Source organism: Molossus molossus, unplaced genomic scaffold (genome assembly GCF_014108415.1).
Source record: "Molossus molossus isolate mMolMol1 unplaced genomic scaffold, mMolMol1.p scaffold_m16_p_21, whole genome shotgun sequence".
Taxonomy (NCBI): domain Eukaryota; kingdom Metazoa; phylum Chordata; class Mammalia; order Chiroptera; family Molossidae; genus Molossus; species Molossus molossus.
In genome coordinates this window covers 13033946-13061671 of record NW_023425357.1, presented here as the reverse complement: position 1 = coordinate 13061671, position 27726 = coordinate 13033946, and the positions used below count along the sequence as shown (strand labels likewise).

Sequence of the window (27726 nt, the reverse complement as noted above, 5' to 3'; positions counted from 1 at the left end):
GTAAACCGTGGAGCGGGTTAGTAGCTAAGGAGTGAAGGGGATGGACACAGAGTAAATCGGGAGGAAAGCAGAAAAGTGAGAGAAGGAAGCTGGTCTCCAAGCCCAGGGTTAAAGAGAGAGGAGGCCAAGTGAGCAGAGGCCCAGGCAGAGCAGAGTAGACAGAGAGAGGTGGCCAGAGGGCTAGATTTGGCATGGCAGCCTCCAGAAGAGACAAGAGACAGGGGAGTTTGGAGAGAGAGAGAGATCAACAGAGACACAACAACCAAGAAATGGTTAGGCTACCGGCAAAGAAGAAAGAAGTTGGACCGAGTCAGAGAGAGGCCCAACGGCCATGTGAAATGGAAATTCAGAAACAGAATGACATTTCCAGGAGATAGAGATGGGGTGGGATGGGGAGGGTCCATGGCAGGCAGACAGGATGAGGGGCTTAGGAAAGAGGGAGACAGACACAGAGAGTGAGCAGAGCTGGTCACTGTGGACCCCGGCTGGAGAGAGCAGGGGAAGAGACGTGCCCGGAGTCTGGAGAAGGAGTGAGACCACAAGTAAGAGCCAGTCAGCCCCTCAAGACTCCAGAAGCTGAGGGGCAAGGGTGAGCTGTGTTTCTAGAAGGGGTGAGAAAGGGCCAAGGGGAATGGAGACTGAGGAGACGGCAGGCCCCTGGTGGGGGAAGGTATCTGCCAGTCCCAGGAGCAGGAAAATGTACGCACCCCCCTCCCCTTCACCAGGCAGCAGTGAATCCAGCCTTCCAGGACTCAGACCGGCCCCAGCCCAACCCCTGCCCTGCAGACACTTACGGATCCTGATGGGACGGAGGGCTGGGCTCCCTCGAGGCCCGAGGAAGACAGCACGGAGATGCTCTGGCACTGGGTGTAGTGTGGTGGGGTGGGGGGAGAGGGCAGTCCACAGGGCCCCCTCCCCCACCTCCGATGGTGGCCCCCAACTAATCCAAAGTGGGGCTCCCCAGGAGCAGGGAGGAAGGACAGGTGGAAGAGGAGAGGGTGGGCCGGGGAGGGGAGGAAGGAGAAAGGAGAAAATGGAGGAAAGAAGGGGAGAGAGGAGAGGGCTAAGGAGCAAATGGAGGGGAAGGAGGAAGGAAAGGAGGAGAGGAAGGTGAAAATGGGAAGGAGGGGACACAGGCAAAGCCGGGGGAGGGGGAAGCTGGCCCAGGAAAGGGCCCCTGCCCCCTCCCCTAGCCAGGCCGGCCTGGGGGGGCCACTGGGGGCGAGGACTGGGTGGAGACAAGGAAGCCAGCCATCAGGAGAAGTGGGGGAGGGGAAGGTTTGATGGGGGGGAGGGGGCCACCCCTTCCCCCCTCCCCCCAGCCTCGGCCCTGCCCTGGATGAGGCAAGGGCCTGGAGTCTTCAAACCCTCAGCCCCCACGGGAAAAGCATGCTGGGGGCGGAGAGAGACCGAGGAGTGGAGGGGCTGGAGAGGATGGGGTGCTGAGAGACCCGGAGAGAAAAGGGAATAGGCGAGGTGGAGAGATGGGAAGGAGGAAGAGGACAAGGGAGGGGAGGATGGAGAGGAGCAGGTGGAAGAGGAAGGCAGAAGAGGGTGGGGTGTCCTGGGGGTGCCAGCACAGAGCCTGGGTGGGAGGGCCTGGCCACCGACTCCTGGTTCCCTGCGAGGATCAGCCGCTGGCTCTTGGTCCCCAGTTGGGCCTGCCTCCCTGTTGCTAGCCGTCACCGCTGCCCACAGCCACCACTGCCACTACCACCTCTCCTTCTCCCCTCCGAGGCTGAGGGCACTGCTGGCCCGCCCGCCCGCCCGCCTGCCTGGCTGCCTGCCTGCCACCCGCGCTGGGTCCTGGAGCCAGGGGGGGCGGAGAGATGAGGGAAGCGGGGAGGCAGGGAGGAGGGCGGGCTAGAGGAAGGGAGGGAGGCAGGCAGAAAGAGAGGAGGGAGGGGAGTCAGAGGAGGGGGAGCTGGTATTGGTCGTATTGGTTGGGGTTGGGGAGGGCCCCCTCGAGGAGAATGCTGATGAGGAAAATGCCCTGCACTGGACAGAGGGCCCACCCCCAGGCCACCCCCTCCACCACACCATGCCACCGCCCTGCCCAGGCAGCCCTTGGGCACAGGAGCAGAGGAGATGAGAGACTGAGAAGCAGGGAGACCTGAGGAGAAGGCCATGATGCTGGGGGGGGGGGGGGCGCTTCAGGGATAAAGAAACATGCAAAGAAACAGAAAGACAGTCATCAAGACCCACAGAGTTGGGCCAAGGTCCACAAACCCCACAAGGACAAGGACAGGGAAAAGCCCAGAGAAAAGAGAAAAAGGCCCATGCAGACATGAAAGCAAACCAAGCATAGGACCTCAGAGACAGGGCAGCTGTGGACCCAGAGGGCCCCTGTGAAGACGGAGAAAGGTCTATGGGAACAGAAAGCCGTGCTCAGGGATGAGGAGTAGTCCATGGTGATGGGAGAAGGCCACCGGCAGGAGAGGCCCACAGAAATGAGAACAAGAAAACAAATCACAGAGGAGAGAGGAGGGCCGAGGAAAATAAAAGATCACAGAAATGGGGGGAGGCCCACAGACATCAGAGAACCTATAAAGACCAGGATGCAGACCAAGAGGCCCACTGAGGCAGGAGTAGCCAGCCCATGGAGATAAGGGAGAAGCACCCAGAAATAGAAACAGCCCCCCACAAAGGTGAAGAGGACCCATGGAAATGAGTGGGTAGGGAGTAGAGGCCCTAAATTCTCTAGTCACCTGAAGAGAGACAGTGAGAAAGGGCAGGGAGCTGACTTCCTCCCCCTCAGGAGGGAGCTGAGCAGGGCAGGGAGATAGAAGAGAGAGGCAGTGATACAGATCTTGGAGCGAGGGTGGGTAGTGCATGCCTGGGTGGGGGGTGAAATTTGGGGGGAAGAAACATGACAGTTGGTGCTGAAGCCTGAGTCCATGACTCACCACCACCCCCAACTGCTCGTGACGGGGAGGAGACACTGGCACACTCATGTGCAGCACCCAGCACGTGACTGCATGCCTCAAGCACACATGTGGCACATGGCAACTCACACTGGCCTTCTATGGGAAGCCCTGTGCAGCTGGTATGGGGGGCATCCCTGACATACATCTAACACACACATTTGACCCTGAAGGACCAACTCTGCACACACCTCCTCACCCTACCTGGGCAACATCTATGGCTCCCAACACCCATTCTCAGTTTCAGCTAGCCTAAAAGCCCAGACTCACACCTGCTTCTAGGCCATTGCTTATACAGGACTCCAGTATAGAATGCCTGTTCTCTCTAAATTGAACCTGTCCCAGAAGTCCTAATCCTGAGCAACCACCTCTGGGAAGACTGATGCAGGCCTCAGCTTACTCCTGTATCATCTAAAGAGAAAGGACTAGCCAACCCAGATCAGTTGGGAGGTCCAAGCAGGTCAGAGCAGAAAGGGGCCTGACAAGCCAAGCTGGCTGACATTTTCTTTTTTTAAAAAAATATTTTTATTGATTTTTATAGAGGGAGGAAGGGAGAGGGAGAGAGAGAAACATGGATGCTAGGGCGAGGCATCCATCTATCCATCCATCTATCCATCCATCCATCAGCTGCCTCCAATACACCCCCTACCGGGGACTAAACTGCAACCTGGGTATGTGCCCTAACTGGGAATTGAACTGGCAACCTTTAGGTGCACAGGACAATGCCCAAACAACTAAGCCACACTAGCCAGGGCTGGCTGGCATTTTCAGGTGGGAAGAGGAGGCCTATGCAGGACTGAGAACCTGCCCAAGAACACAGAACTTGTCAAAGTCTGAAACTAGCTTCCAGGTTCCCTGGCTCCCACTCTAGGTGATTTCACCCTGAGGGAAAACCCATATTACCAGCTTTAGAACTTACTGATTGCCACCAACTTCTTTCCTCTACTTCCTGCATTTATCCATTCAACATGCCTCCCTTCTAGGGTTAAGAGGATTAAACTGAGTAATACATGGAAAGCACTGAGCAAAATACTTAACACTTTATTTATTTTTATTTTTTTGTACGTGTCCCTAGTGGTAACCAAACCCAGGACTCTCTAGTCCGCAGGCCGATGCTCCAACCGCTGAGCCAAACCAGCCAGGGCAATACTAAACACTTTAATACACTTAGGACACATTAGCTGTTATTACTTGAGGTCCTGATAAATATAACTCTTACATAGCTTTTACTCTGTACCTCACAATAATCATATGGGAGAGGGGCCATTATCCCCATTTCACAGATAGGGAAACTGAGGCACAAGGGAGTTGACTTGCCCAAAGCAGCAGCCAGGAAGTGGCAGGGCCAAGATTCCAATCCAGTCCAATCCAATCCAAGCAGCCTGTTTTAATTACAAGAGCCTGGTGTTGGGGAGTTTAATCTAATGGAAAATTAGGACACCCAGGTAGGAACCAACTGTATAACATAGCAAAATTATGACTGAAGTGTCACAGCTAGGTCTTACTCTGTTTGAAGTCCCCTAGTAGTTTTTTGGCCTCAGGAAGGTAAATGACCAACTCCTCTGGGACTTAGTTTCTCATCTGAGAAATAGGGTTGGGGGAGGGGGGGTGGACCAAGTCAATTTGCAGCTCTAGGTTTAGGGAGTAGCTCGAGAAACATTTACAACAATTCTGGCTGGGGCAACTCGCCCCCACGGCCCTAAGGGCCAGAGGGGACCTGTAGGTCATCTAGCCCTCGCACTCGCTGTTTGTTCAAATGAAACTGCCTATCTCTGCTTTTCCTTTTTCTCCACTTCCCATATTCTCCTTTCTCCTTCAGATTTTCCTCATTCCCTCAGATTCCTTCTTCTTGCTTTTCCTCTGACATTTATCCCACCCCTCCTTCAAGAGTCCCTCAGTTTTTCTCTTCTTCACGCTAACAAAGTGAATCTAGGGCCTTGATTTCCCTTTTTCCCCTCCCTGCGACTGGGCTGCAGTTTCCTCTCGTCTTCGCTCTGACTCGTGCGTCGTCACTCTCGCCCTTCGCTCTTCGCAGCCCCTGCGCCTCAATTCCCCCTGCCCAGTACTCCGGGTGTGGTGTGCCTCAATTTCCTCACTTTCCCCCTGGACCCCAAGGCGACTACCCCACGTGTCCCCAAGATGGCGTCCGCAGCCTTCATCCGCCGCCTGACGTCATCACGCCTCCCCCTCCTCTGGAGCCATCCAGTGAAGTCGACCAGGAGGTGGAGGAGGAGCATCCTCCAGGGGACTTCAGGGGGCGGGCACTATCAAGCCGGGGACAGGCGGTCCAGGAAACGTCGCTAGAGGATTGGCTGGGCGCTGAAGGGCCCAACGTCCCACACTATTGGCCCAAAGCTTGGAGACGTAAGCGTCGATTGGCCAAACGGCCGGGGCCAGACAGGCGATGATTGGACGCGTTTGGACGTCCGCGCGGCGGCCGAGGAGGAAGGTGGGAGGGGCGTTGCTGAGGGCGATTCGGGGCGAGGGCGAGGCTGCGGAACAGGCGAGAGTTGACGGCGGGAGCTAGAGAGGGCGCAGCGGTAGGGTGGCTGCGCAAGGGGAGCGGCTGCCCGGGCCCGGGCCCGGGCCCGAGGCGTGCGAAACGGCGGAAGCGGGTGAGTGTGGGCGGGTGGCGCGCGCGAAGGACCGGCCCAGCCGCTCAACCCTCCGCTGCGGCCTGCTCTCGCCACTCCGCCTGCGCACTGAGGGCCGGAGAGGGGGCGCGCGCGGGCCAGTGAGTGCGGAGCGACACCAACCGCCGGCGAGGTCCGTTGACAGCCGGGCGGGAGCCAGGCCGGGGCGGTGGCTGGGGAAAGGGTCTAGAGTCGAGTAATGGGGCTGAGTGAGGAGGGTCGGGGCTCTGGTTGAGGCCTGGGAGGGTCCTGTGTGCGGGGGGAGGCATTAGAGCTGTTCTCATGGGGGGGTCTCTAGGGCTCCAGGGGGTAACGGAGGAAAAGACTTGGCCCTGGGATAGCCCAGAACCAAAAGGGGATGGACAGCTAGAGGTCACGTGCGTACCCTGGGGAGGTTGAGGGCTTGAGAAAAGTGGTAATTAAGTTAATGTGAAGAGAAGATCGAGTGATATTTGGAAAAATTAGGCCAGTGAGAGAAGGGTCTTGACGTGAAAAGACATCCCCAGAGGGCAGATTTAGAGCTGAGGGAGAGGTCCAGTTGTGAAGAATGGGGTTAATGTGAAGAGGAGATAAACTAAAGTGAAGGGGTTTTGGATATCCTTTGCACGGGGTCTGCAAAGAAGGGTTGTTATGTGAAAATGATGTCTGGGTTGGATGGAGGTAGCCCTTTTGAAAAGTATAGGGAATTAGGTCAAGGTGAAGAGTGGGAATTGGGTGTTCTTGGAGGGAGTTGGGGTGGTGAGAGAGAACTGTGTTGGGGGCACAGAGGGTGTCAGGGTATCACTGTTAGGTTGATTAAGTTGGGGGTCTGGGTATCCCCAGAGTATATAATAGGCTGGCTGTGCTCTGTCTGGGTTAGGGTGGGGGTAAGGAGAAGTTATGCATAAGAAGAGAGGGTCTCAGTATCCCTAAAGGGGGCTTAGGCAGCCCTGGCCAGTTTGGCTCAGCGGTTAGAGCGTCGGCCTGCAGTCCAGAGAGACCCGGGTTTGGTTCCCGCTAAGGGCACGTACCTCATACCTCGGTTGCAGTTTGTCCCTGGCCCTGGTTAGGTTGTGCGGGTGGCAGCTAGTCAATGTGTCCCTTTCATGTCGATGTTTCTCTCTCTCTCTCTCTCTCCCTCCCACTCTATCTGAACAAAAAATGGAAAAATGTCCTCGAGTGAGGATAAAAAGGGGGGGGGGCTTAGGCAGTGGGAGGGTCCATGTGTGAAAACGGTTCAAACTATTGGGAAGGGTAGTATGAATATCCCTGAATTAGGTTAGTGTGTGTATGGGATCTTTTTGCAAAGAAGGGGACTTAAGTTAATGCAAAGAAGGGGACTTAAGTTAATACGAAGAGGGGGTCTGAGCATCCCTAGAATGGGTTAGGGTAGGAGTGGGTCTTTTTGCAAAAAAAAATAAATAAATAAAAAAGGTAAGGTTAATAATGCGAAAGGAGCCCTGGTTCGTTTGGCTCACTGGTTGGAGCATAGGCCTGTGGACCAGAGAGTCCCGGGTTTGGTTCCCGCCAGGACTAAAATATTACTATTACAAAATAGTAATAATAATAATGATGATGTGAAAGGAGATCTAGGAATCCCAGAGTGGGTTAGGGTGGTTGTAAATGAAGACAAGGGGTTTAAGTCAATGTGAAGATTGGAGTATCCCAGAAGGAAATTAGAATTGTAGGTGAGGTTTCAGTGCAAAGAAAAGGTGATCAACGTGAAGAGTGGGTACCCTGGAGACACAAATTAGGGTGGTGGGAAGGGTCTAGGTATGAAGAAAGGATTAGGTATTTGTGAAGTTGGGTCTCGGTATTCTAGGTAAGGGGTCAGGGTTGTGGAAGAGGGCCTTTATTTGAAGGGGAGGACCTGGGTCTCATGGGGAAGTGGTTAAGTGGGAAAGTCTATGTATGGAGATGGATGAGACCAGTGTGAGAAAAGTTGATGGGAGGAAGGGATAGTTTGATGAAGATCCTGGGCACCAGAGGGAGACAGTTAATGTGGATAGCAAGGGTTGTTTGTAAAAGAGAGGAATTGCACAATGTGAGGGTGCCTGAAGGTGTGGGGCATGGGGCAGTTTGAGTAGTCTGGGTTTAAAGAGAGATTGAGGCCCAGCCAGTGTGGCTTAGTGGTTGAGCGTCGACCCATGCACCAAGAGGTCACCTGTTTGATTCCTGGTCAGGGCACATGCCCAGGTTGTGGGCCCAGTCCCCACATGCAGGAGGTGGCCAGTCGATGTTTCTATCTATCTCTCTCTCTCTCTCTCTCTCTCTCTCTCTCTCTCTCTCTGAAATCAATAAAAGAAAAAATATTTTAAAAAGAGAGATATTGAGTAACTGGGGGAGGGAACAGAGGAGGAGCAAGGCTGGAAGAAGTGGATTGTTAGAGCCTTGGTGGACTTCCCTGGGTGCCTGGGAGTGGGAATAGGGTAGTGAGTTAGTTGGTAGGTAGAGGAGTCGGTGGAAGGAGGTCTGAGTGGAGAGGACCATTGTTCTGTGGGGCCTTGGGCCAGCTGTGAGGGATTGGACAGGTTATAAGGATCTGGTGGGTAGAGTTTGATTTTAGTTGATTCAGAGGTGAGATTTGGGTAGATTCATCAAGAAGGGAAGATTTTATGCTTGGTGCTCTTATGTGTTTGGGAGAAGAAAGGTTGTTACGGAGAGGAGTGGTAGTGAAAAAATGCAAGTGAGAAGTTAGAAGGGGATATAGATCTAGGTGCAGGCGGGGAAGGAGGGCTGTAAAAGGAAAGAATCATTCCTGAGGACACAGTAGCTCAGTTGTGATTTGTCCCCAAATCTCCCCTTTCCCAGCCCAGGACCTTGCTGCCGCCATGACTGAGGAGTCAGAGGAGACAGTCTTGTACATTGAGCATCGCTTTGTCTGCTCTGAGTGCAACCAGCTCTATGGATCCCTGGAGGAGGTGCTCATGCACCAGAACTCCCACGTGCCCCAGCAGCACTTTGAGCTGGTGGGTGTGGCTGACCCTGGAGTCACTGTGGCCACCGAGGCAGCTTCTGGCACAGGCCTTTATCAGACTGTAGTGCAGGAGAGCCAGTACCAGTGCCTGGAGTGTGGGCAGCTGCTGATGTCACCTAGCCAGCTCCTGGAGCACCAGGAACTGCACCTTAAAATGATGGCACCTCAGGAGGCAGTGCCAGCTGAGTCGCCACCCAAGGTGCCCCCTCTGAGCTCCAGTACCATCCACTATGAGTGTGTTGATTGCAAGGCTCTCTTCGCCAGCCAGGAGCTCTGGCTGAACCACCGGCAAACGCACCTCCGGGCTACTCCCACCAAGCCTCCAGCCCCAGTTGTTCTGGGGTCGCCAGTTGTTCTAGGGTCCCCCATGGGCCAGGCCCGCGTGGCTGTGGAGCATTCATATCGAAAAGCAGAAGAGGGTGGGGAAGGGGCAGCTGTCCCCTCTGCTGCTGCCACCACTACTGAGGTTGTGACTGAGGTGGAGCTGCTCCTCTACAAGTGTTCTGAGTGCTCCCAGCTCTTCCAGCTGCCAGCCGATTTTCTGGAGCACCAGGCCAGCCACTTCCCTGCTCCTGCCTCAGAGTCTGAGGAACCTGCCTTGCAGCAAGAGACCTTGACCCCATCACCTGCAGAGGTGCCTGTGACTCAGCCTGATTCCCTGCCATCCTCTGACCACAGTTATGAGCTGCGCAATGGTGAAGCCACTGGGCGTGATCGCCGGGGTCGCAAGGCCAGGAGGAACAACAGTGGAGAGCCAGGTGGGGCATCCACCCAGGAGCTCTTTTGCTCAGCCTGTGATCAGCTCTTTCTCTCACCTCACCAGCTACAGCAGCACCTGCGGAGTCACCGGGAGGGTGTCTTTAAGTGCCCCCTGTGCAGTCGTGTCTTCCCCAGCCCTTCTAGTCTAGACCAACACCTTGGAGACCACAGCAGTGAGTCTCACTTCCTGTGTGTGGACTGTGGCCTGGCCTTTGGCACAGAGGCCCTCCTCCTGGCCCACCGGCGAGCCCACACCCCAAATCCTCTGCATTCATGTCCATGTGGAAAGAACTTTGTCAACCTCACCAAGTTCCTTTATCACCGGCGTACTCACGGGGTAGGAGGTGTCCCTCTACCGACAACACCAGTCCCACCAGAGGAACCTGTCGTTGGTTTCCCTGAGCCAGTTCCAGCAGAGACTGGAGAGCCAGAGGCCCCAGAGCCCCCAGTGTCCGAAGAGAGCTCAGCAGAGCCTACTGCCCCAGGCACCTACCGCTGTCTCCTATGCAGCCGTGAATTTGGCAAGGCATTACAGCTCACCCGGCACCAGCGTTTTGTGCACCGACTAGAAAGGCGCCATAAGTGTGGCATTTGCGGAAAGATGTTCAAGAAGAAGTCTCATGTGCGAAACCATTTGCGCACGCACACAGGGGAACGGCCTTTCCCCTGCCCGGACTGCTCTAAGCCCTTCAACTCGCCTGCCAACCTGGCCCGCCATCGGCTCACGCACACAGGGGAGCGGCCCTATCGGTGTGGGGACTGTGGCAAAGCTTTCACTCAAAGCTCCACACTGAGGCAGCACCGCCTGGTGCATGCCCAGCACTTCCCCTACCGCTGCCAGGAATGCGGAGTGCGTTTTCACCGCCCCTACCGTTTGCTCATGCACCGCTATCACCACACTGGCGAGTACCCCTACAAGTGTCGCGAGTGCCCCCGCTCCTTCTTGCTCCGCCGGCTGCTGGAGGTGCACCAGCTTGTGGCCCACGCTGGGCGCCAGCCCCACCGCTGCCCATCCTGTGGGGCAGCCTTCCCTTCCTCACTGCGGCTCCGTGAGCACCGCTGTGCAGCTGCTGCTGCCCAGGGCCCACGACGCTTTGAGTGTGGCACCTGTGGCAAGAAAGTGGGCTCAGCTGCTCGGCTGCAGGCACATGAGGCAGCCCATGCAGCTGCTGGTCCTGGAGAGGTCCTGGCTAAGGAGCCTCCTGCCCCCCGGGCCCCGCGGGCCACTCGCACACCAGTTGCTACCCCAACAACCCTTGCAGGCACTGCTGCTGCAGCCCCTGCCACCCCTGCTCGACGCCGAGGCTTGGAGTGCAGTGAGTGCAAGAAGCTGTTTAGCACAGAGACATCACTGCAGGTGCACAGGCGCATCCACACAGGTGAGCGGCCATACCCTTGTCCAGACTGTGGAAAGGCCTTCCGTCAGAGTACCCACCTGAAGGACCACCGGCGCCTGCATACAGGTGAGCGGCCCTTTGCCTGTGAAGTGTGTGGCAAGGCCTTTGCTATCTCCATGCGCCTGGCAGAACATCGCCGCATTCACACGGGCGAACGACCCTACTCCTGCCCCGACTGTGGCAAGAGCTACCGTTCCTTCTCCAACCTATGGAAACACCGCAAGACCCACCAGCAGCAGCATCAAGCAGCTGTGCGGCAGCAGCTGGCAGAGGCAGAGGCTGCTGTTGGCCTGGCAGTGATGGAGACTGCAGTGGAGGCACTGCCCCTGGTGGAGGCCATTGAGATCTACCCTCTGGCTGAGGCCGAGGGAGTCCAGATCAGTGGCTGATCCTGCCCATTTCCCTCTTCAGCAGCGCTATGTCCTGTTGCTGAAGAACCCTCTCCAACATCCCCTAAAGTTTCTGTACATACAGTGCCCCTTCCTCCACCCTTCCCAACTGCTATGTAAGTTCTGTAACTGGATTTATTCTCTTCTGAGGGGTGTTTTGGGGTTCTTGATAACGTGTAGAGGTGCCCCTCACCCATCTACCTGTTAGCACTGGTGGCCCCAAGGTGAAATAGTCAATAAAGACTGAGTTGGACATTTATGTGCTTTTGGCTGGCCTGGCTGTGAGGGGTTGAATTTGGGAGCCATGAGCCCAGGTACTTTTCGTGGCTGCATTCCCAGCATCTAGAATGGCCTGGCAGGTAGTAGGAGCTCCATAAAAACAGGGTGTCCCCCAAAAATGTTATACACACTTTGAATAATTATAAATTTGAATGGGTTAAATCTGGAAAGAAACAAATAGAACTATCAACTGTTAAGTGCATATTCATTTTTGGGGGGACACCATATATTTGCTAAATTGAAGAAGAGGACCTGAATTCCATGCTTATGGCTTCTGGGGAGTAGGATCTTCACTCTGGTTCTAGATGGAGACAGCATGGCTCTCTTGCCACTAGAGGTCCCCACAGTGCCCTGGCCGGTTTGGCTCAGTGGTTGGAGCATCGGCCTGTGGACCAGAGAGTCCTGGGTTTGGTTCCTGCTAGGGGCACACACCAAAAAAAAAAGAAAGAAAGAAAAGCCTGAAGCTGTTTCTACTGGTGGTGGGAACAATTGGGGAAATCAGATTCTCACCACCATCGCTGTCCCCCACTTCCTGACTTCCCCAGGGCCATCTGGTTTTCTCACTATGGATTCCTGAGGGCATGTGCAGGTCTGGAAAAGGCATGATCTCCACGGCAGTAGAGGAGTGTGGCTCTTGGGACCAGACCCAGCTGTGGAGTTGGAAGATTCTAAGGGTTGGCTGGGGGGAGGAAGCTTCATAAGTGGAGGTGCCTTGATACTAACCTGGAGTTGGACTCTGGCTGAGCTAACAGATGTTATTTGGAAGGGATGGTTGGTGTAGCTGACTGATATTTGAATGTCTAGTTTGTCTCAAGTACTTTTCTACATTTTTTGTAATTTTTTAAAATCCTCATCCAAGGATTCGTTTTTATTGATTTCAGAGACAGAGAGAGGAAAGGGGAGAGGGAGGGAGAGAGAAACATCAGTCACCTCCTGTACATGCCCTGACTGAGGAATGAACCAGACCAGGAATCAAACCTGTAACCTTCTGTTGTACGGGATGCTCCAACCAACTGAGCCACCCAGCCAGGGCCATTTGGAATAGTTTTCAGACTGATCCTGTGAGGAGAACATTTTGCAGGGAAGGAATCCAAAGTCAAAGCAGTGAGATGACTTGCCCAAAGTCATTTAAACTAGATAAAGCAGAACTTGAATTTAAGTCTACTTTCATTTGCTTTAATCATTCATCTACTTTACACTGCTGCCTTCTACATACCTGGAGGAGGGTGGTGAGGAAAGGAGATGGTGAGTGTGTGGTGGGAATGCTCAGTTGCTATGGTCGTCTTGTTTCTGAGAGGCACACTCCAAGGAAAACAATCTCCCCACCCCCAAGATTATTCTAGTCTTTTTGTTAGGATTCTTAATTGGAACACAATAAATGAGAAGTAAAAGAGAAGTTGTTTGTACTGAAGCCAGGGGAAAGAGAGGCCCAAGATCTGCCCACTCAGTCTCTGCTGTTCACTTGGGCCTTCGCATTACTCTGGACTCCCTTCACCAGTCCTGTGGCCCTCTGGCACCAGGGCTCTAAGACAGACTGGGTTAGCCTGTGGCTTGGGTAAGAAAAGGAGGACTCAGCCCTGGCCGGTTTCGCTCAGCGGTTAGAGCATCGACCTGGGGTCCTGAGAGACCCAGGTTCGGATCCCGCTAAGGGCGCGTACCTCGGTTGCAGTTTGTCCCCGGCCCTGGTTGGTCGTGCGGGTGGCAGCCACTCGATGTGTTCCTTTTACATCGAATGTTTCTCTCTATCTCTCTCTCTTCCTCTCTCTCCCTCCCACTCTACCTGAACAAAAAATGGGAAAGTGAGGATTAAAAAAAAAGAAAAGGAGGACTCAGAGAGAGAAGCGACCAAGGCCACACAAGTGATGAGGCCAGGCTAGAAACCAGGTCTCCTAACACCATTAATAGATTTTGCTACATTATGCTTATTTTAGTCATTTTTTTAAAAAAAAGCACTCACCTGTTTGGTATCTTGACAGCTCCTAATGAAGAACACGTTATCTGTTAATCAGTTTTCAACCAGTGTTGAGCCAAATACCTTCTTTCAGTAATCTTATACTCTGCAGAAAGGACTCGTGCCAAGTTAGCTCAGCATGCCAGATCAATGCCCCCACCCCACCCCCAATCACCAGGTAAAGATTTATCCTCCAACTGCCTCTCACAAAGAGCTGTTACATCCTATCCTGACATTCATATCAAATCAGTACTTAGAACAATTGGAGCATTTATGCTTGCAAAACCAGCAAAAAATCATCCTGAAAAGCTCAAGATGCTGGTTGACCCCAAGATAAAGATGCTTTCAGCAGAGAAGAAAGGCTCTGTGACAGTGGGGTAACCACCTTTCCACTATTGTGGTTCCTTTTTAGATCCTCTAAAGGAAATTTTGGGCTCCCACCCTGAGAAAAATATATGTGTGCAAACAAATTGAAGAACAAGACTCATTATTCACTATCACTGCTGAAATTTCCACAGTCCTCATTTTAACCACTGTCAAAAAAGATGGCACTAATCAAATCCTTGGATGCTGGGGTTCTAGTTGGGCAGGCAAAGATTCTCAAACTTTAACATGTATTAGGCAGTTCCCCCAAAGTTTTGGGTCCAGCAGCACGTGTGAGTGAGACCCTGGAATCTGTGTTTTGAACACACCAGTTTTGAAGCAGGTGGCTCGCAGACCCTCTAAGAGCTTTGCATCACCAATTTATACTTGGATATGGAAGAGCTGCATAAGCAGAACTGTCAAGGGGACAGAACAGTGGTCCTCCAGTGCCCAATGTGTTCTCGACAAGAGGAGGTCCAAGTATGACTACAGGAGAAAGCATGTGGAATGGTTGGGTACATTCACAGAGCTAGTTCAGCTCCACAGTGCTCTCAGGTGTGGCATCTGTGTTTGTCACAAGATGGCCTGAATGACAAGGAACTTTTGGGTCTGTATAGTTCTGACTGCACTCTGCAGTCAGAGGCTGGATTTCCTCAGGGTATTCTGAACCTCTATTCCAACATCCCATTCCTACTGACTTGTCTCTCAATCTTACCAAAACAATACAGTGCTACTTTTTATTTTTCTAAATGATCAAAACCTTCCCACTCTTCCTTTCTTCTCTTCCTCCATCCCCCACTATTGGATTTGCAGAATCCCAACACCTGAGTGCCATATATGAGAAGATGGAACAGTGACAAGGAGACCCAATGGCAGTGAGTAAACCCAATTGTGATACTATTTCTGGTTTTCAGTGATAGGGTCTTGGTGATCAGCCCATGGCCTACCCTTTGAAGCTTTTCCTTTCAAATGACTTAGTATGGGCACAACAGTTTGAGTATATTGCTCTGAAAAAGAAGGGTGTATACCTTGTTTCACCAGACAACTTCAAAGTCAACTCCACTTTTAAAGGGTTTTGTTAGTCCTCTGGGGATGGAAGTGGGGAAATACTGCTTTCCTGGCTTTTTGTGTGTGTGGTTCTCATTCATTGAAGACAATGTGCTGGAGCTCTCCATCATTTAATTCTTACAGTCCCAGGGTAGGTATTGTCCCAGTTACAGATGAGGACAATGAAACTCACGTATCAAAGGTCATGTATCTATAAAATGGCAGAACTGAGAGTTGAACTCAGGAATTTGAATTCATCCTAAATTCTGAGACTTGGTTTTTGATTGGTGAAAAAAACTGCTTGGGCCTGTGCTTTTTTTTTTTTTTTTTTAATCCTCACCAGAAGATATGCTTTTCATTGATATTTAGAGGAAGAGAGTGGGGAGAGAAAATAAAACAGAAAACATCAATGTGAGAGAGAAACCTCAGGGACCAGGGATTGAACCCACAACCTGGGTATGTGCCCTGACTGGACAGGGGTTGAACCTGCCACCTTTAAGTGTATGAGAACGCTCCAACCAACTTAGCCATACTCGCAGGCCAGGGCTCTGCGAGTGAATGTTTACCCAAGAGAAGTAAAGCCCTCCCTTCCCCAGCACCCACATACCCACTTCATATCCTGACTTTTCCCCACCACTCTTCCCAGAACAGAGAGAAGACCAAGGGAGGGCAGGCAGCATTTCTCTCTGTACAGTTTTTAATTTTTTATTTTTTGATGTTCAGATGAATGACACACTCAAGTTACAAAAATGGGGCCTTAAAAGAAGCACATTGTACAATGAACAAGCAGATTGGAGTTAAGAACACTGAAACGCTAACCCGCTACCACGAGAAGAGACAGGAAGGGGGTATAGGATGGGAAGGAAGGGGCTACCAACACAGGGGTCAGACAGAACTGAAATGGGGGCTAACTTGGTGAGAATGAAGGAAGGGCAGGTCTCCAGGACCTAGTCAATTTCCAGATGCCACTTCTTGGTCTCCCATGCCCATTAGTTGCCACCTCCTCCCATCCCCATTCCAACCCGGTCATTCAAATGAGTAGGTGAGAGACACCCACCCAGCAAAAGCTGAGCCAATCAGATCTTTATATGGGGGGGGCGGGCGTGTCACATTGCCCTAGTGCAGCCCTGGATTTGGGAGGTGATGGTGGCAGCAGTGGGATAAGAAGCCAGGAAGGAGCCAGCAGAGAGGAGTTGATCAAAGATCAGGCCCCTGCTTTTCCCCAAAGACTCCTTGCCCCTTCCCCACCCACCATGATCCAAAGGCCTTCTCCACAAGTTGTTGAGAGAGGCCCCCAGTCACCCTGCAATTATATAAATAAATAAATACTGAGCCCCTGGGCTTGGAGGATAGGCTTGGGGGGGAGCAGCAGGGATAGAGGAAAGGGGAGGGGAGAGGAAGTGGGAGGCAGAGAGGGGTCACAGACATAGTAAATAGTTGTCTCCGTCCCAGCAACACTTCTGTCTGGATTTTTCTCTCCTTTTTGTGTTTAACAAGGAGCTAACTTCTCAAGGACAAATACTTAAAAATATACATCATTTTTTCTTTTTTCCTTTTTTTGTTTCGCCTTTGTCATCGTCATCTTGCTTTGGAGACTGCTGAGGTCAAAGTTCAAACCGCACGAAGGAACTGCGGCTTGTTTTGTGTATTTTTTTAATTTTTATTTTTTAATTTTTTTCACTTTTTTTTCCAACGTATAAAAAGGTAGCGGAGTTGTCTGTGGGTTTTTTTTTTTTAATGGTTAAATCTTTGGTTTGTTTCTTTTTTCTCTTGGAGGCCTTTATCTCTCGCACTTGCCTTTCCCACTCAGAGGCCAGTGGGGGCCCGCGTGTCTCAGTCTTGCTCAGTCTGTTTCACTCTCTCTCTCACTCAGTTCCCCCTACCCTGGGCTAAATGGGAGAGAGGCATCCTGGGATCTGGGTGGGTGAGGAAGTCTAGTCATGTCAGGAGGTCACCCCTACGTGGCTTGGCTGTGGGACTTGGATACCCTCCCTCTTGGCTCTTCCCAGGGAAATGTGTGGGAAATATCTTTCCCCTTCCTCCTGATCTTAGCCCCAACTCTTCCAGGGGCCTGGGTTCCCCATCTCCAACCACCCCCACTTCCACCCCTGCCCCTCCCTCCCAGAAGAGAACAGAGACAGGTGTTTTAGTTACTGGCTTTTTTTTTTTTTTTTGGCACAATTAAGAGGCCCACCATTAGAGTAGACCCAGTCTCTGTCCCTCCCGCAAGTAGGTGGTCATGGTTGGGGAGAAGAGAAATTCAGAGGACTTCCCCTGCCCCATTTTTCCAATCCATTCATCTTCCTCTCTTTCTAGCCTAGGCCCCTGGCCTCTCACCTCAGACATCTCAACTAGCCCAGAGCCTGGCCCGGGGTCTCCCTCCCCAGTCCCCATATAATGTTCCCCAACCCTTCAACTCTCTCGCTCACACACAGACACACGGACACAGGCTCTGTACAGACCACAAAATAAAAACGATGAGATAGTTTTGTTTCCCGGAGTCCAGACGGGGGACTGGAGTGGAAAGGGCAACAGGGGGGTGGGGGGCATGAATTCCCCCGTCACCTTCCCAACCCTGGCTCCCTCCTGCCCCCCAGCCCCTTGCCCTGGCTGGCCCCCAGCCAACGATATTTGGTTTCCTTTTTTTAACATTAAAGTTCTATGAGGTATTTGGTGCCTTATCTCGAGTCCTCGGGGGAGGGGGGCCCAGGGGGGAGACCTGGGGCACACCTGCCCCTCCCTCCCTCCCACCCCCTTCCCAATATTTGGTTTCACAGCTGTAGTTAAAGCTTGGGATTTGGTTATTTTTCCCCCCTCCCAGGAATTTTTTTCTTGTTTTTCTTTTCCCAGTTATAGGGGTTGTATGGGGAGGGTCCCCACCACCCCACCCACCCCACCTGCATGGGGGCCCCTCCACCAGTGTCAGGGCATTGGCCCTATCCCTGCCCCCTACTTCCTCCTTTGCTGTCTGCCCCACTACCCCCACACTGGGGTGGGGGAGAGGTCCCAGGTGGCAGGACTTGATGGGGAGGAAGCAGGATGAAGTGGGTGGTGAATCCTGGATGTTTTTTCCTTTTTTTTTCCCCATTTTTTTCTTTTCTTTTTTTTTTTCTTTTTTTTTTTTCTGGGGTCTAGAATCATAGTTTTTGTCATCTCCACCATGCCTTCCATGCTGCTTGTCTTCTCGGAGGGGTTTTTGGTTGTAACTCCTTGACTTTGCTCTGCTCAAATGTCCTTACTGTCTGTTCAGGAGCCCTTGGCCCCCCTCTCCACCCTCAAGCTGGGGCCCAGGCCCTCTCGACAGTCTCTTCTCTTCAGGAAATAAAAATGGACAAACTCAGAGGTAGGGTGAGGGCGGGGAGTTGGTTCAGCGGAGATGCTTACATTCTGGCGAGGACAGGCTGATGGCACACCAGGCCCCATCATGGGTGCCAGGGTTGGAGGGGAGGCCACTCCACCGCGGCCAGACAAGACATCCCAGACCCCTGCAACAGCTGAGTCTCTGCTGCCTCTGTGGCCCAGCCCAATAGTTTGGTTTCCCGGGTGGGAGAAGAGAGACAAGAGAAAAAGAACGCTGAGGCCTCAGGGCCCAGGGTGGCAGCCGAAGCTCTGTCTGCCTCTCCTCTGAGTGTCCAGCAGCACTGTCTCTGGGGTTCCCCTCCCTCTGCTCCCCTCTGCCCCGCAGGGGGCGGGGCCACTCTGATTTCCATGGCTCGCGTCCTTCACAGCAACACTTTGGTTTGAGGAGAGACACAGAAAGAACAAGATTGAGAGAGATGAGAGAAGGAAGGAAGAAGAGGGAGACAGAGTGGCGAGCAGAGAGAAAGGACACAGAAGAGCGGGGACAGACGGGATAGAAAAATCAAAGGAGGAATCAAACCACCCAAAAGTTTGTTAGTTTTTCTTTGTCCATTCTTTTTGTCTTCTTACTCCTTTTTTCCTGTTTTTGTTTTTTTTTAAAGCTTTTTCAGTTGATTGGGGTGGGGCAAGGAGTATGGGGCTCTTCACCCCAGTCCCTGACACCCTCTCTCAGCCCTGCCCACCCGCTTCCTTCCGCCCTGGCTGAGGGACAGGCCCTGCCCTAGCCGCCCCCCTCCGGCTTTCCCAAAGACGACGTCCATGAGGTATTTGTGAAGAGAAAGAAGTATCTGTCCTTCCATCCGCCTTGAGGACCAAGGGCCTGGACCACTGGGGCAGGGCTTGGCTCCATCTTGCGGCTCCTTCTTATTCTTGAAGAGTCCTCGTCTTCTTTCCCTTAAATATATATATATATCTATATATATATATAAATTCTTTTTTCTAGTTTTAATTTATTGTTTGTTTGGTTTTTTGTTTTTGGTTCAAAACTTTGTTGGCCTCCACGAGAGCAGGAGGGCAAAGTGGCTCCCAGCGGCATCTCTCCTCTGTCCGTCGACGAGATGTGTCCAGGGCTGAGCAAACACAGGGTCCAGCCAGGACTCGAGGGAGGTCTCAAGGGAGCAGTGGCCACCACAGTGCCCTCTCGGATGGGGACCACAGGTCATGGCACTGTCCCCGCCACATGGACCCTGATGGGGAGGCCATCTCGAGGAACCCCACCACTGGGGTGCATGCGTGTCTGCATGTGTGGGGGAGAGGAAGAGGCATCTGCCAGTATCGGATGGGCACGGGGGTGGGGGGGAGTGAAGTGAGTTCTCTTTTTGGTTTCTGGTCAATGTCAAAGAACGTGAAGGATTCCACGGATAGGCACTGGAATATGAATTTTTTTTTCAGGGAAACTGACAGACAAGGATGGGAAAAAAGACAACTCGGATGCCCTCACCTTGTCCCCTCTTGCCTGGAACTTCTACCTTCCCATGGGCTGGGGAGGGGGGAGGTCCCAGAGCAGAGGAGGGTGACTCGGTGAGGGGGGAATGTGTGAGAGCTAGAACTTAGCAAAAAAAACGGCCTAGCCCACCCTTCAAAGGGAAAGGGGGGAGGTACAAGGGTGAAAAGTCATCCCAGGCCTTCCCCTGCACTCTCCCTGGCTGGGGGAGGGAGGAGGTTAAAGCAAGACCCCCTGCCTGGGTGGGGAGAGCTGGGGGTCAGGGGAGAGGAGGACGCATGGTAGAGACACATTCTGTTGAGCACAACGCTAAAAATTCTGTACATCCTTTGGATGAAGCTACTGAATATTTGGTGTAAGGTTGTTCAGGCCCTTTCTCTTTCACCTTCTGGAAAAGAACATTTGGCAGGTGGTTCTGAGCCCACCCCTCTGCCCCAGGCTGTGCCCTGTCTTCACTGGCCCAGGGCTGGGGTTTGGGGCTAGGAGGCTGGCATGTTCTCTTTTTCCTTCTTTGGCCCCTACTGGGGGAGGCAAAGTTGCAGGTTGGCCCCACAGCCAGGGGCTCAGGGTGAGGTCTGCCCTGCGAGGCTTCTCGGCCCCTGGCTGGCGGGCTCTTATTTGGTGTCCTAGCGCTGAGGGTGAGCACACTGAGGTCTGGCTTGCAACTGGTTTTTGGTTTGTTTAGTTTTGTGGGGGGTTTTTTGGTCTGTTTTTGGTTTTTTGTTTGTTTTTCACCTCTGGTTCCTTTGGGGCAGCTGGTTTCTGTTGTGATTATTTTTGGTTTTCTTTTTTGTTGGTTTCTTTTCTTTTTTTTTCTTTTTTCTTTTTTTTTTTTTTTGGTTGTTTGATTTTTTGGTCTTTCCTCCCTTGTCACTCCTGCTCCAAGGACCTTCTACATTCCCATCACTGGCCTCCTCGCCCTCTTCTAGGCGGGGGACCAAAGTGGGAGTCAGAGGAGTAGGAAGGGAGGCATGGGGGCCCTCACTCGGGCTTGGACCCCGCCTCTGGCCCCACTGGGCCTCCAGGGGTCTGTGCTGCGGCCTCACTGCAAGTGGAGGATGAGGAGGAGGAGGAGGAGGAGGACGAGGAGAGGCCAGGAGACTTGCTGGAGATGGAGGCTGCCACAGCTGCAGCAGCTGCCGAGACCAGGCCCACGCCAGGCGGGGCACTGAGCAGGGGCAGCCCAGCGTGGTTCAAGAAGAGTGGCGAGGTCACCAGGCCAGGGCTCCCTGGGGCTGCACCGGCTGCCCCCAGCACCAGGTTCCCGCTGCTATCAAGGCTGGTAAGGGGCAGGGTTCCACCAGAGGCCAGGGCTGGCAGGGAGAGAGAGAGGCTGGGCTGGGGCGCCTTCCAGCATCCTGCCCGCAGTGCCCCCTGTCTTCCCATCAGCCCCACTGACCCCCATGAGCAACCCTCACACCTTCCCCAAAGGTGAGATGGGTATGAAGAGGAGAGCAATGCAGTGAGCAGGGGCAGGATGGCATGGCTGGAGCAGCAATGGAGGGGTTCGAGGCCCGTGAGGGCAGGGCTGGTGACCATGGGAGTGACATGAGGCAGCACGCACCTTGGATAGTGGCCAAAGGGTTGTTGCTCATGAGGGCTGGACTCAGCCCGGAGCTCAACCCCACCATTGTGCTTCTGCAAGAGGCAAAGCAGAGGCATTAGCAGGGGTGGGGCCGCCATCAGAATGGAGCTCGGTTCCCCACCCTGGAAGCAGCAGCGACCCTGCTTCTCCCCAGTCTCCCCACCTGCAGCTGCCCACTTACCCCGCGCTGGGGTTCAGGCCCGACAAGCCGATAGCCGCCGAGTGGCTGCCTTGAGGGCTGGGATTTGTGCTGTTGGTGGTGGCCGGGGGTGGGGGAGTGACAGAAGGAATGGAATTGAGGGGGGGCGCGGCCCCGCCCCCGCCCCCACCCCCTCCGGCTGTCCGGCTGGGGTGGAGTGTCCCCACAGCTGAGGATAAGGTAGTAACTGCCAGAGAGAGACAGAGAGAGGGAGACTTCAGCTTCCACTTGTCCTCCACTCAGGAACCTGGGGTCGACTCCTGCCTGCCTCCTCCACCCTCAGTCTCCCAGCATCTCCTCAGTCAGAGCCGAATTGGGCCTCCTGCCCTCTCTCCCCAGGGCCATTTCTCTGTGCCTCTGCCACTGTGACAGCAATCACAGTCACCGAAGTAAGAGCAGCTGTGACTGAGCCCATGCCCTGTACCTCTTCCCAGGGATCCTTTTATACGGAAAAGAACTGGGGGTGCCCAGAAGACAAAGCCCTATGGCTCCCTCTAGGGGCCAGGCATGGCGGTTGCGACTATGCACTGGTTTTTGACTCAGGAATTGGCAGGTTGAGAGGGCTCAGAGCCCAGACTCAGGCCAGACAGCCAGGGCAGCAATTCCTGGCTCTGTCACGTCTCACCTGTGCCCTTGGGCAAGCGCCTTCACCTCTCTGGCCTTCAGTTCCCTCATCAGGAAAATGGAGATAATAAAAGGGTGTGAGCGTTAAATGAGTCAATATTCTTTATAGAGTATTTAGAACAATGCCAGGAACACTCTTACTATTTTTTAAACCTCCACTTATTATTTCTTAACCTGGGGAGGGGCAATATGGTGGGTTTTTTAAAATAGTATTCTTATGTACAGTGTATTACGCCCTGTCCCAGGAAGAGAGGGCTTTGTACAAAAGGGCATGTGTGTGTGTGTGCATGTATGTGTGTGTACACGTGTGACACTTTTATGTATATAGGCTTGTATATAGCTTCTACATGCATTATACATTCACAGTAATTTTATAAAAACTGAGGCCCAGAGAGGTAAAGTCACTTCTGTAGTACACACAGTTTATAAATGCCAGGAACAGAATCCAAGTACGTCACCTTTCAGCAACCCCATGCTTTTCTCTGGCCTGAAGGGGTGAGTCTGCCCTCTCCCCTCTGTCCTCCTTGCCCCCTCATCCCCAGGCTCAGCCTTGAGGCCCATGGACATTCTGAGCCACTTGAGACCCTTGGGTTCAGGCCTGCATTGTGTTTCCCCCCCACACCCCACCCCTACTGTCTTCTGCCCTCCCTGACCTGTTGTGCTCAGACTGCTGGAAGCTTGGGACATCGGCAAGGTCCCGGCACCCCCTTGGGGTGCGACCTAGGGAGAGAGGAAAGAAGGCATGGTTAGGCCACTGTCTCCCACCAACCCCTGTGGTGCTCCTTGTGGGTATGGTCCCTTCTCCTCCGCCCCCAGGATGAGGAAGGGGGCTCTGGATACAGTGCTGTTTGTATTGTGCCAGGTGTTCTCCGCCATCTTTCTTCACATGTGCCCTAGGTGACCCTGAGCCAGCAGCAGGAGTGAATCATTCCCAATTGAGGGGCCACCTCTCCTCTGACACTATCTAGTTATAGGTCTGAAGTGTGTGGGGGCGGGGGTATGAAGGTAAGTTGTGTCTCTGCATAAGTGTTGGGATGTCACATGCCTTGATTTTCTGGGAACATCCGCCAATCTCCTTGGCCCCCCCGTCTCCAGTCTCATCCTTCCATCAGCCCCAGAAGCCTCATTCTAAATGTGACCCTGTCTTTCCCCGGCTCAAAACTCCTTCTTAGCTCTGCGCTGCCCAAGTTCAAACTCAAGCTCCTCAGCATGTAACTTGGGTGTCTGGCCCCTGCCCACTCCCTACTACACGCACTCCCCACATTCATTCAATACATCCCAGCTCCAACCACACTGAATTGTACTGGAGTTCCTCAAATTGGGCTCGACACACTCTGGCTTCTAGGCTTTTGTGTACCTGAGTTCCTTTGCCACATGTCCTTCATGTGGCTGGCTGACTCTCCCTTGTCCTTTATGACTAACTCAGATGGTCTCTCTTTCCTCCACATCATGGGGGGTGCTCCTCTGGACCCCTTGCTCGTCTGTGTAGTGTCACAGCCCTTTCCACACTAGATGGAACAAAGGGGTGTCCTGGTGTGTCTGATCCCGAGCAGGTCTGTATGCAGCTATAGACTGAGTGCACACCTAGGGATGTAATAGTGTCCCTGCCTGTGTCTGTGTGGTTGTGAACCTGTGTGTGTGTGTGTGTGTGTGTGTGTGTAGGGGGTGGTGCCTGCATCTCTTACCTAGTATCCATCCCTGTGTGACTACGTCCTGTGATAGCTGTTTGGCTATGTTGGTATGTGTGGGTGCTTGTATACCTCCACATAAGACCACAGTTCCCTGGAAACTGTCCCTGGGTGACAGTGCTCCACCCATGTGATAGCCTGTCTGCAAGGGTGACTCTCCCTGCCTCTGTTCGGCATGGTGGACAACCAGGTAGGTTGTGCTTCACACAAGGTGCCTGCTGAGGGGCAAGGAGGTGGCAGAGCTTTGTGTCCCCCACACCCCACCCCCAGCTCTGGTACCAGATGGGGGCTGTAGCTGGCCGGTTTCCCCGGGCTGGGCAGCATGGGGGCCGCGCTGCAGGGGTTGATGCGTTTCTCCTTCTGGCGCCGGTTGCAGAACCAGACGCGGATCACTTCCTTCTCCATGTGCAGCTGCTCTGCGATCAGCAGGATCTCCTCTGAGGTAGGCTTCTGGTTCTGCGGGCAGAGGGCTCATTAGTCCAGGCTCACTCTCCCACCAGCCCTCCAGGTTGCCCAGGATGAGGCCTCACCGCTAGAAAACTCTTCTCTAAGGCGAAGCGGACGTTTGTCTCGATGCTGGTCCTCTTCTTGCGTCTCCGGCCAGGGAGCCCATCGAAACCCAGGCTGGGGCTGCTCAGCTGGTTGGGGCTGGGCAGGCTGGAGTCCACAGACATAGTCTCTGTGCCGGGGAGGAGAGAGGGCATGAGAGGGCGCCTCCCCCGACCCTGTGCCTGCTGCCCACCTGGGAGCCCCAGTCCCACCTGCGTCGTTGAGCCACTTCTCCAGGAGGGGCTTGAGTTTGCACATGTTCTTGAAGCTCAGGTTGAGGGCCTCGAAGCGGGAGATAGTCGTCTGGCTGAAGTCGTTGCCGTAGAGCTTGCCCATGGCCAGGCCCACATCACCCTGGGCCATTGGGGCAAGGAGAAGGCGGAGGTCAGGGCGGGGCTTTCGGGTATTGGGTTTGCCCCGCCCACCAGCCGACCTTTCTCCTCACCCCGCCCGCTTGAGGGCTCTGCCTTCGCCCCGCCCACAAGCCGACTTGCTCCTCGCCCCGCCCGCTAGAGGGCTCTGCCTTCGCCCCGCCCACCAGCCGACCTTGCTCCTCGCCCCGCCCCCTAGAGGGCTCTGCCCTGGCTCCGCCCACCAGCTTGACTGGCCCCCTCACCCTCACGCCCACCGCAGGTTCGGGTGGCCCCAGACCTGTGTGAAACCCAGCTTGATGCGGCGTTGCTTGAAGGTGCGGGCGAACTGCTCCAGCTCCTCCAGGTCACTGGGCTCCTCGGGGTGGGATGGTGGCTCCAAGCATTTGGGGGGCTGCGGGTGCGAGAGGTGCGGGTCGGGCAGCGTGGGGCGGGTCACGGCCTGGTGCAGCGGGCAGGTGGGCGGGATGCGGGACGGAGGACCAGGATGGGGCTCAGCACTGGCTGCGCAGTCCCCTTCTCTCCCTCCCTCCCTGCCTTCCAGCCTCTTCCTGCAGACTCCCTTCCACCTACCCACGAGAGGCCCCCTGCCCCTACACATGGGCTGCCCTCCGTGGGGCCTCTCACTGCTGCAACTCTGCAGATTCCCTCCCAGCCTGCAAACTCCCGGAGAGCAGTCGGGTTCTTGTCAAGGGCTCTTTCTTTCCCTGGGGCTGGGGGCGGTGATTCAGTCCTCCTCTCCCGCAAGGAGTCTGGACTGGCTCTGCTACAGATTTGCTGGGTAACTCGGGCAAACCTCAACCTCTCAGGGCCTCAGTTACCCCCTCTGCAGGATGGGGACAATCACAGCTGCTCTACCTACTGCATGGGATTGTTGGGAAAACTTGGTGTAAAAAGGGTAGGTTGCAAATAAAGTAAAAGTATTAAAAAATAGATGGGAAGGGAAACTGGGGAATTTACAAAGAAGCAACAGCCCTTTCTGGAATGCTTTATTTCCCCAAAAACAAAAGATCTGAAGCAAGTGGTAGGTGCAGGGAGGTTCGTCACACAGGTCCTTGATCCATTACCCAAAACCCTGGGGCCAGATCTGTTTTGGAATTCCGAAATTTTTCAGATTTTAGAAAGCCTACATGGGCATATATCATAGATGATGTGACCCTCCCAATCAGGGCCAAGGCATCACCCCATAATCGGACACATTAACAGCCCTCAACAAAGCCCGAATCACAAAAGAGGGATGAAGAAAAGCCCTCACCGCCCTGTGTCAGGTCAAGACAGGTTTTGCAGCCAAATGACTTCTGGTGCCCACGTTACAAGAACAGCTTGATTTTCCGAGCAATTTTGGATTTCAGAATTGCAGTTAGGCCCTCTATTAGTCTCTAAACTTTTAGAGTTTTCTAAATAGTTCATATCTTTTTTTGAAAGGGCTGTTACAAAAAATGGGTAGAAGGGAACTTTGAAATCTGTAAAGGATTATGAAAGATTATTATCAAAGTCTAGAACGGAGGCAGCAAGCCAAGAAAGACCACGGGGACCAGGCAGGAGGAGGCCGAGGAGGCCTGGAGAACTCACACCCTGCTTGAGGGGACCCCTGCTGTGGCCAGTGGCCAGCTGCCAACTGCCACCACGCCACATGGACACAGATAAGTTTTGCCAGAGTTTCCGGTTTGTCAAGAGAAGCGGGGAATCTGGTGTTTCCTGGAAATTTTGTTGTTAACTAATTCAATTTTTAAAATATGGTGTGGGCCAAATAAAACATATCTGTGCCCCCATTTTCAGTGCCTGCCTGGAAGGGGATGTGCATTAGTACCTGACAGGCCCTTCCTCAGAGAACCTTCCATTTGGACTCCTGGAACAGACCCAAGGCACTTGTACCTAAAGGCTTTCAAATCCCCCTCGTTTCCTGGATCTGTGCATATGCACGCTCAGGGGTGGTGGGGGTCAGATCCAAATCTTCCATCGAATTCTCAAAGGAGTCCATGTGCCCGAAGGGTTAAGGGCCACTGGTTTGGTTGACTCCCCTCATTCTACAGAGCGGCCATTTTCAACCTTTTTCATCTTATGGCACACACAGACTAATGACTAAAATTCTGCGTCTCACCAAAAAACATATTTTTTTTTGCCAATCTGACAAAAAACATGGGTGTAATTTTGATTCATTCACACTAGACAGCTATTGTGTTGGCTGCTGTCATTTTTTTTTTTACAATCTAAGGGAAGAGAGGTCAGTACCCCTGACTAAATAGTCAGGTATAGCACGTTTTTAAAATTCTTGTGGCAGATCAGACAGGGAGTGGCGTGCCTTGGGTTCCACAGCAAATTAGCAGAACAGGACTGGGTTCTGGGTCTCCCAGTTCCTGTCCTGGCTCCTGTGGCTGTGGGTTGGGCCAAATGGAGAGGAGATCCTCCCCCCAATACCTCCCCCCTCAACCACCCAGCCTTCCGCAGGCCCTGCTGCTGGCCCAGCCTGGCACACTCGGTGGACACTCACCTGTGTGGGCAGCCCGGCCCGCGGCTGGGAGGTCAGAAGAGCTCCCTGGGTTTGCTGAGGTAGCTGGAATAGATTTGGTGTCGGTAGCAGGCCTAGGAAGACAAGGGGGAACACACAGGGTGAGGGGGGAGAGGGAGTTCTTTAGGGGCGGCAGGGAGGCCATCCGGTTGGGGCCTTACCTGTCTGACTCTGCTGGGCCTGCGGCAGCAGGAACTGAGCAGGTGGCTGAAGGTGGTGACCCGGCACAAGCACCAGCTGCTGGAGCTGGAGGAGCTGCTGTATGTCCTGGCAAGGAGAGGGGTGGACAGAAAGACAACCTGAGTCCCTCTGCTGTACCTGCGCCCCACAGGGTGCTGCACAGGGTGGCCTGACGCCAGGCAGTGAGGGATGGAACACGGGTCTGAATGGCATCCCTGAGCTAAGAGTACCTGGGAAGTTTGTCCCAACCCCAGGCTTCGGGAGTGTCCTACCTGGGCTGTCCCAGGAGGGCTTACTCTTTTGATACCTTTTCTTTCTTGATGAAATATTTGCCTTGTCTTACATTCCCAGGGAACAAATAGAATTTTTTAAAATGTAAATCAGACCAAGTCTTCCCTCCTTTTAAAACACTCCTGAGGCCCTGCCAGTGTGACTCAGAGATTGAGCGTCCACCCATGCACCAGGAGGTCACCGGTTCAATTCCCGGTCAGGGCACCTGCCCAGGTTGTGGGCCCGATC

General features: G+C 53.6%; 3 protein-coding genes across 4 annotated transcripts in view; 1 reads left to right on the top strand and 2 right to left on the bottom strand.

Moving 5' to 3' along the window:
* GRIK5 (glutamate ionotropic receptor kainate type subunit 5) overlaps positions 1-884 on the bottom strand; it is a 53915-nt gene extending 53031 nt beyond the window's left edge. Inside the window, exon 1 of one of the 2 annotated variants that reach the window (XM_036275580.1) lies at positions 795-884. The gene's annotated coding sequence lies outside the window, so the exon portion shown is untranslated. The remainder of the gene's footprint in view (positions 1-794) is intronic. The other variant, XM_036275579.1, reaches the window with a different exon arrangement.
* Positions 885-5406: 4522 nt separating this feature from the next.
* Positions 5407-11309, top strand: ZNF574 (zinc finger protein 574). The gene is made up of 2 exons (XM_036275953.1): positions 5407-5539; positions 8348-11309. The coding sequence occupies exon 2, from the start codon at positions 8368-8370 to the stop codon at positions 11056-11058; it is 2691 nt and encodes an 896-aa protein (XP_036131846.1). The 5' UTR covers positions 5407-5539; positions 8348-8367; the 3' UTR covers positions 11059-11309.
* Positions 11310-20470: 9161 nt separating this feature from the next.
* Positions 20471-27726, bottom strand: part of POU2F2 (POU class 2 homeobox 2) — a 30965-nt gene continuing 23709 nt past the window's right edge. Inside the window, exons 7-16 of the mRNA XM_036275889.1 lie at positions 27189-27294; positions 27010-27101; positions 24799-24960; positions 24360-24501; positions 24129-24277; positions 23878-24054; positions 22564-22630; positions 21269-21473; positions 21067-21140; positions 20471-20815 (exon numbers count right to left, since the gene is read on the bottom strand). Of these exons, the coding sequence (XP_036131782.1) occupies positions 20484-20815; positions 21067-21140; positions 21269-21473; positions 22564-22630; positions 23878-24054; positions 24129-24277; positions 24360-24501; positions 24799-24960; positions 27010-27101; positions 27189-27294 (1506 nt within the window). The 3' untranslated portion in view covers positions 20471-20483. The remainder of the gene's footprint in view (positions 20816-21066; positions 21141-21268; positions 21474-22563; positions 22631-23877; positions 24055-24128; positions 24278-24359; positions 24502-24798; positions 24961-27009; positions 27102-27188; positions 27295-27726) is intronic.

Bases quoted from the DNA above. Each gene is read 5' to 3' on its own strand.
- ZNF574 (XM_036275953.1), top strand. From the start codon at position 8,368: ATGACTGAGGAGTCAGAGGAGACAGTCTTGTACATTGAGCATCGCTTT.